The 8,522-nt window shown below is 51.2% G+C and overlaps 1 protein-coding gene across 1 annotated transcript; it reads right to left on the bottom strand.

Annotated features, from left to right (window-relative positions):
• Positions 1 to 975: 975 nt before the first annotated feature.
• Positions 976 to 7,830, bottom strand: LOC123362541 (nodal homolog 2-A-like). Its single transcript, XM_045002910.1, has 3 exons — positions 7,518 to 7,830; positions 3,885 to 4,705; positions 976 to 2,937 (listed from the first exon to the last, which is right to left on the bottom strand). The coding sequence occupies exons 1-3, from the start codon at positions 7,828 to 7,830 to the stop codon at positions 2,785 to 2,787; spliced, it is 1,287 nt and encodes a 428-aa protein (XP_044858845.1). The 3' UTR covers positions 976 to 2,784.
• Between the last annotated feature and the right edge of the window lie 692 nt (positions 7,831 to 8,522).

Below are 8,522 nucleotides of genomic sequence, written 5' to 3'. Positions count from 1 at the left end.
CTGGGGGGAAATCAGAGCTCCTTGTATCTGCTGTGGGGAGTCAGCCCCTGGCACTCTGTGACTTGCACAGTTGCCAACTTTCACAGGGTAAATAAGCACCCCGACTTTCACAATAAGCCAAAAAATCAAGCTAATCCCATTTTGAAAGCAGCAAAGAATCCTGTGGCACCTTATAGACTAACAGACGTTTTGCAGCATGAGCTTTCGTGGGTGAATACCCACTTCTTCGGATGCAAGCTCATGCTGCAAAACGTCTGTTAGTCTATAAGGTGCCACAGGATTCTTTGCTGCTTCTACAGAACCAGACTAACACGGCTACCCCTCTGATACTTGACCCCATTTTGAAACAAGCCCATCCCTAAGAACCCCAACACTCTATGTGACTAGATCCCCCCAGTGTGCAGTCTGGGACTGTGGTGGGCCTGCTGTGCACCCCTGACTCTCTCCCGCCCTTGCCCCTGCTTCCTGCCCCCTCTCCCTTTGCCCCTGCTTCCCAGGAGCCGATCAAAAAAAGAAGCAACAAGCTACAGGCCAAACAAGCTACAAGCTAAACACTAGCCAATACGCAACTCACAAGCCAATAACAAACCCAATTTCTGCTTTTTTTTCCCCCATGGGTTTGGCATGTCTGGTGGCTTGATCCTGAATGGTGCTGGGGGCCCCCCACTGCTGCTCACGAATGTTCACTGCCTTTGCAGGAGCAAGCGTTTTCTGCTTTGCCGCCAGGGATGGGATCAGTGCTGCAGAGCGGTAAGGGATTCTCTCTGCCACAGGAGCTCCCCTCCCCAGGAGGCCTTGAAGCACAGAGGCAGTACAGGGAGTGTGTGTGTGAAAGGGGAAGGCATAATGGAGATTAAAGCCAAAGAAGCAATTGCAAGGGTGAAAACAAAGCATGATACTGGAATGTGTCAGGCACTATTTTATTTAAATATGTCAGTTCGTTTATTGGTCAATAATACAACAAAAGACCTTTAATTGTGGATCTAGTCATTTAATCATAGGGTAGTTATCATGGCTTTAACACCTGTGAGTTAGATTTTAGAGATAAAGGGATACTGAAGAAGCTGGAAGCATGAGCTTAGCTGAGATTTTTCAGTCTAGAGGAGTCAGGTCCGTGCCAATCCAGACCTCTGCACCTCCATGATACTCACAACAAGTTTGCTTGCCAATAGCAACCCTCTTGATGTTTCTGGTTACTAGTGAGCCCTGCAGGGGTTGAGAGGAAGGATGGTCTTGTGGTTAAGTTGTTGGCTAGGGCTCAAGAGGCCTGGGTTTAAATCCTGAGACTGTTACAGAATCCCCATGTGATGTTGGAGAAGCCAGTGAATTGCTCTGTGCCTCAGTTTCCCATCTGTACAGTGAGGATAACAATAGTTCCTTTCTGCCACCCTTGTCTGTTTAGACTAAACTCTTCAGGGCAGGGATTATCTGTATGTACAGCACCTGGCACGATGGGATTCCAATCTATGTACCCAGTTACCCAGTGTAATACTAATTATAAAAAGAATGCCGTGCGTTCATTGTGTCTAAATTCCCAAGACTGCTTTGAAAATCTCAACCATTAGTGTGATTAAATATTAAGACAAACACCTGTGCCTCTCCTCTCAGCCAGACTGTAACGGTCCAGAACATTTATCACACATGGAAGAAAAACAAATTGCATTTGCAATGTTTAACAATAGTGAACAGTAACAAAGGAGACAGAGCTAGTGGCATTCTCAATGGCTGTCCATTCCAGGATCAAATTCTGCTCTCTGCCTCCTGGGTGCCTCCGCTGGGAGGTGCGGTTCTGTCACTGAGAGCAGAATTTAGCTCCTAACATTTTTGCAAGAGATGCTTCACGTCAAAAATCCTGCAGACTAGAACCTTTTCCCAGTGCAGTGTCTAGAAATACAGACACCGAAGGAAACAGTGCTTTCACAACCCCTGAGGACAAGGGCAGAGCAGATAACGCCTATTGGTTTGATTTTTACACATAATACAGCATGTAGAAAAGGGAAAGCCCATACAAAGGAAAATAACTAACACGCTGCATTTTTTTTGCTGGAAAACCGTTTTGTGCAAAAATAATAATAATAATAATTCCCAGCTCTAGTCAGCAGTTCTGCCACCCGTCTAGGTGCTCTGACCTATCCCTCTTTGTGAATTACATGGTTCTCTTGGTGACCGTGCACAGAACAAACTCCATGTGCACTACTATGAAAGTAGCGATAAAAATCTCTTGGCCTATATGCATGAAATATAGATCTATGTATTTACAACATTCACAGAACATTATGAAGAGTTATTTACATCTGAGTACGTTTTGCTGGTCAGCATTGGCCCAGTTCAGACAAAGTTGCGGCACGGGTTGCTGGGGGAAGGAAACATCCACGAAATTCCCCTTGCAGAGCTTGTCTTCCCAGATTCTCCCATTGGGGTGGGGTCTAATGTCAAGGGGGGGTGTTGTGCATTTCCCACAGCCCTGCCTTTATCCTCCTCAGTCGTCTTCTCAGCCTTCTCTAGTGAGGGCTGCATGGAAAGGCCAGGTCAGAATCCCAAGAGGACAGCACCATGCGGGGAAGCTTGATCCCTGCCAAGCATTAATCGGTGGGTGGGTGATGACTGAGCCTTTGTCCTTATAAGCACTTAGACTTCAGATGCTTGGGGATTGGTTCCTGGCTGCACAGGGCTTATTCCCTGCCACCCCCAGGGTGGGACGAGCCTTGAGTCTCATGTTGGGAGCCTGGCCATGCTCATCACTGAGCTGCAGGTTCTCTGTCACCCAGAGGAGAAGAGCTTGCTTCAGTTGCAGCCACATTCCTCGATGATCATGTCTTCATGGTGGCGGAGGACGACTTCCCCTTTCTCATAGTACAGCATGGAGAGGGGGCTCATCTTGACCGGAGCACAGGCTGGACAGGGCACTCGGTTGGGCTGGTACAGCTTCAGCAAACTCTGTTGGGAAAGGGAAAGGCATTAGTCACCTGGCTGGTACCAATGCAGCCTGTGGCCAAGGTTTGGCCAAGTGACTGTGGGTGCCCCACTTGAGACCCCTTACATAGGCCTGATTCTCAGAAAGTGCTGAGCACCCGCCCTCTGGGAATCCGGCCCTGGCATGTCCTCTTTAGCCGTGCTCCCAAAATCACTAAACGGCCAGTCCTGGTAGCACACACAAGCTCCAGCCATGAACCAGGACCCCCTTGTGCAAGGCGCTGTACAAACGAAACAAAAGCTGCCCCCCGCCCCCAAATAGTCCTTGCTCTGTGAGTAGCTCTGCTGAAATTGGTGAGGTCACTCCTAGAGCACGGTACCTACTCAACAGCAGTATGGGTGGCCCTTAAATAGCCTGGATGCACCAGTGTTCCCAGGTTAGGACCTGCTGCAGGTAAAAGAGCCAACCCTTGCACAGAACCCCATTGGCTGCAGGGCCTGACTGATATTCCTGTGGCACGAAGGAGCTGCTTTCACGGTGGTGCTTAGGCCAGCGGATAGTGACTGCTTGAGAACCTCCCCGTCACCCCAGTCTTAATTCTCCCCAATGTGTTCGGGTGGCAGAAGCCCTGTGCACTGAGACATTTTAAAACCAGACTAGACCATACACTAAAAAGCATAGTGGCCAATCCTGCAGTGGCTTTAGGATGGGAAAAGGGACATGGACTTAATGGGTCCTTCCCGTTTTGAATGTCTTTGGTTCTAGGATGCTGTGGTTGGCTTAGCAGCTCACGTGACACGTAACTTGGGAAACTGCCCACTATTCTTTGTGTTTCACTGTAATCTCCATGCGCAGCAGACCACACCCTGCACAGAGCCAGGGGACAGCTCATCCTGTAGTGCTGGGGGGCAGTTCAGGGAACCTCTGCAGGAAACCTCTGCTCTAGCAGAGAGGAAGAGGCCTCATTTACCTGGATATACGCATGGTTAGTTGGTTTGAAGGTCTCATCCACGGGCGCTGGACACTCTCCCTCACACCGGTAGGCGTTGTACTTCTTGGGGTAGACGATCCAGCTACCCCACCCGGTCTGCTCAAAGTTCACGATCATATCCACCCTCCTGCACAGAGACCTGCCTTCCTCCCCCAGGCCCGGGATGGAGAGGTCGGCCATTTTAATCCTTTGCCTCTCCTGCTTGTTCCGGCGGTGCCGGCGGTTCCCCAGCTCTTTGGAAGCATTGTCAATCATGACATGCTTGGAGGTCTCTGCAGTTCTGATGAGGGTGGATGCCCGGGAAGGCTCTGCTGAAGGTTTATCTTTGGAGAAGACCACCAGCAGGACCTTGTCCGTCACACCATGGGACACGGCTGGCTCCACCTGGCTGGAGCCTCTGAAATTCTGCACACCCGTTGATCCAGTGGCATTGCTGTCTGACCCGGTCATCTCCCCCATCTCCTGCCCCTGGGAGCCCTGAGCATCTGCATGCTTCCTGTTGCCAGAGGCCACCCCTTGGTGGAGCCAGGACTGGAGCAAGCTGGTGATGTTGAACACTCTCCAGGAGGAGTGGCTGACAGCAGGACTGCTGGTGAAGGTGCCCAGGAAGAGCCTGTCCACACAGGTCTGGTTGCCCTGGCACTTGCGCTCGTGGCTGTGGTAGATGTCCACCGTCACATTGTGGGACTGGGGGAAGGACGGCAGGCGGACCCGCAGCTCGGCTAGCCTCACCTCATGGCTGCCGGAGATGGAGGTCATGTCGAAAGAGAGAGTCCAGTGATCCCCAGCCTGGAGAGAACCTGCAAGAGACCAACACAGTGCCAGAGGTGAGGGACCTGCCCAGCACAAAGCATTCGCCCCACAGCCCTTTCTGGGGACTGTAAAGAATCCAGGGGTTGCCCATGGGGCACTGGTACTGCAGTGAGGGGCGGGCAGAGCTTCAGTGCCCCCAGGAGAGCACTGGGGGGGCACAATGTCTCCTAGAGCTTCTGGGGGTGCAGCTGCTCTGTGTCTGCTCACACAGCCTCCCCCCCCCCCATGCCCACAAAGGCCAGTCCTGCTGGTTGGAGCACGGGGGCAGAGCAATAGGCCAGGCCTGGGGGAGCAGGCCTCTTGCTGTCACAATGGTCATGTCCCCCAGGTGTGGGATGCTTTGCCCCATTCCAGTGGATCTCCCCCAGTCTGGCCCCAGATTTACCCCCCTCCTCCCCACACGTGGAGTTGTATCTTGTTTATTGGTTTAATCCGCTAGGGCTGGGTTCTGCCTGGCCTCCCTGGGTGGCACAGCAGGTAGGGGAAGAGGGGGCAAGGATCCTCCTCCACCTTCCTTACATGGGTCCCCTAAGGGCCAGGGAGAACTGCTGCTCTGTGCTGGGTGAGGGAGCACAGGCACTGCTCCCTCCCTGCACCCCGGCCCCAGCTCCATCCTTCACCCTGAGGCACCAGCCACCTTGCCTGGCCTTCGCTCCAGGAGACATCTGCCTCCCGCTGGCGCACTGCAGTGCCACCCCGTCCTGGCCTCACTGTGGGCTGGGCCTTGGTGGCCCTGGCCAGCCCTTTTCTATAGTATGTATTTAGGTGTACCGCTCTCTAAAGCCATCCCTCCCTGGGCCGAATGAGCTACTCAGTGACGCAGCAGCTTCTCCAGAGCCAGGAAATATGGCAGGAATCAACCCCAAACTGCACCCTGCCTTCCCCCACTAATACCAGCCCTGCAGCAGCAGCTGAGGGTTTAATGCACCCCACTAGTACTAAATGATGGTCATACCCCCAGCAAGAGGGGCAGATCTAATCCTATGCCCTCTGTTCTACAGGAGGTCAAACTGCGACTCCTCCCCATATCCACCGGCTGCTTCTCCCAGCATCCCTTCCACCTTACCCCAACTGGGCCGTAGCCAGCTTGCCCTGACCCATGCCGCAGTCTCTACCAAGCACTGATTAACACAGCCCTACAGTTAATGAGGGCTGAGGGCTTCAAGGAACCTCTAAGGGAATGAGTGGTCAAAATCTCATTAAAATTCAATGGGATTGTGGCTTCTAATGTACTTAGATGTCTTTGAAAATCCCAGCCTAAGTAGTTTACTTTTGTTGGGTTGTTTGAAAATGTAAAGTACCATAGCATCCACCAATCAGCCAGGCTAGGCTTTGATATCCCATTCATTTCCATAGGATCAGAGTGCTGCATAAATACCTACTTCTCACCTAGTGCTTTTCATCAGTGGTTCTCAAAACCCTTTGCAAAGGGGATGGGGAAACTGAGGCACAGAGCAGTAAAGTGACTTGCCCAAGGTCACTCAGCAGAGCAGTGGCAGAGCTGGGAATAGAGCAGAGTCCTTGCCCAGGGGTCTAGCTCCTACCTCACACTGCCTCCCGATAGAATTGTTCATTAATGCTGTTCATGCTGTTGCCATTGGGTAAAATTTGCAAATTTTACCCAAGTCACTTAGGGTACGTGCTTTTGAAAAAGCTCCCTGTTGTCAGTTATTTACAGCATTAATAATATAAAGTCATGTGATTTAGAGTGGAGAAAACAGGAATTATGCTGATGGAAAGAAGCCCCACCCTTATTCCAAAGCACTAGAGTAAGGTTTGCCAGGGCGTTTGTTTCCTTCCTTCTAGTAACTTTGCTAGGTGGTTGGTTATTTAAAACTTTCCTGGATCTGGCCATGCTTGCTCCTGCAGCTATTTTAAAGGCTTTGTTTGTCATCATACAGTCTTTGTTCAGAATCTGAGACAACTGCCGCTGCAGTCGGCAGGCCGAGGGCTCCCATGAATGGAGTGAGAAATGCAATCCCCACCTGTGCGCTAAGGCTTTGAAAACTGCCTTGTGAATTAGATGGTCTGCTCCCTTCACCTTCCCCAGGGGCTATTCTCCTTGCTGTGTCCATGTTCCCCTTTGCATCCAATAAGCAGTTAGTTAAAATCACTGCACTCTGCCCCTAAATACTGCAATAGCACCCAGCTATCTCTACAGCCTGAGACGACACTGGCATGTTTAAGGGCACTAGCCAATCTCCCTGATCCCAGGCTGGTCTTTGGCAGGCTGAGGAAGGGACCTACTCCACTGTACAAAGATTTGCCTTTCCAAATAACCTGCCAGCCAAAGTTTGGATACCCAGGGCAACACCTTAGCTTCTCAACCACTGGCAGGGGAAGCCAGGGCAAGCATCCTCTCACTGTAGAGTTCAGGATCCAGGCTCAGGACTGACCCCTTCAGAGCAAGACACCCCCCTCTTCCCCACTCCACGTTTTCTCCCTCTCTCCCCCCACATGCCACCGGTTAACAAAACAGCAACTGGCTATTGCCCGAGCTTGTTCCTGCCAGATGTCAAAACAGTACAGATGTGGATTGGGTCCCCATGGGGTCCCTTCTTCACAGACGTCTGGGGTCCCAATCCACAAAAGCAATGGATAGAAGCACTGGAATAGCCAAGGCCCTACAGGGAAGAGTCTGATAAGCAGCAATCTGTCAATGAGGTACTGACAAACCTGAGGGCTCAACCCCCATCACCGCATTGCTGCTGCTGAGCCAGATCCTAGGGCAAGCTACAAACATAGGGAAGGAAGAAAGGGAAAAAAAAGAAAGAAAAAGAATAAATGAACATCACCTACTTCTAGCCACGAGGCTTAAGACTGAGTCAGATTCCTGCAGTGCTGATGTCTCCATGGTGGGCTGTCCCAGGTGATTCCCAGTGACCAGAGATCTGTACAGCTGCATCATGTACAACGGGTACCGGAGAGCAAGGTGTGGGTGCCGGAAGCTACGGCCTGTAGACAAATTCTTTAGCCCTGGACTAGGTCCTGCTGTATGTAACTGCTGCTCATCCTTCTGCTGTGAGAGACCAGTCCGCTCTGACATGCTCAGCTGCATGAGGATGAGAGCCCAACACACCAGCTCCAAGCCACATGTGTTCCTGGGTGGCATAGCTGCTGCTGCTCTCTGAACTAAGCTTCTTACACTTCCCTCTGGCTCCTTTCAACACCCGGAGCTGTCTGGCTCTCTGAGTGTCTTTCCTCTTCACTGCTGCCTATCGACACTATATACCTGGGGCTCCCTGAGCAGGCTCTAGCCTGCAACCCTTTGATGTCAACACTCCCTCCATCCTGAGTCCAGAGCTGTCAAACCTTCTACAGTCTCCACATGGTCCCTATTCTTATGCAAGCCCTCCCTCTAATGAGGAAGTGATGGGAAGACACACAGAGCAGGTGATTAATTACCTCTCAAAACTCTTCCCCATTATGCATTGGCCCAAACTGGAATGTGGCCTGAGTGATCATTTCCCAAGGGCCTGAGAATGGTCAGATCCTGAAATTCCCCTTCATCCTGGTGCATTTGCTGGTGGCTTCTGCTTTTACACTTTGCCCAGAGAGAGGGAATCTGGATTTGGGTGGCAATGTCTCTGGTTGTTAGAAGCTCATGATTTTAGTCTGGGTGATTGCCATGTGACACTTGTGAAAAGGAGGCTGTGGAGGTGAAGGGTGAATTGTTTTATTTGGGACACTTTGCAGTGCAATAAGTGCAAATTAAAGTTATTCAGAGCATGGAAACAGGCTGGCTGATTTTAACAGCAGCAAACTGGAAGTGAAGTGTCATGAGAGACAATATAAAGCTAAATC

The sequence above is a fragment of the Mauremys mutica genome, chromosome 2, assembly GCF_020497125.1.
Source record: "Mauremys mutica isolate MM-2020 ecotype Southern chromosome 2, ASM2049712v1, whole genome shotgun sequence".
Classification (NCBI taxonomy): domain Eukaryota; kingdom Metazoa; phylum Chordata; order Testudines; family Geoemydidae; genus Mauremys; species Mauremys mutica.
The sequence above is the reverse complement of the archived record's forward strand: the minus strand, read 5'-3'. Positions and strand labels throughout refer to the sequence as shown.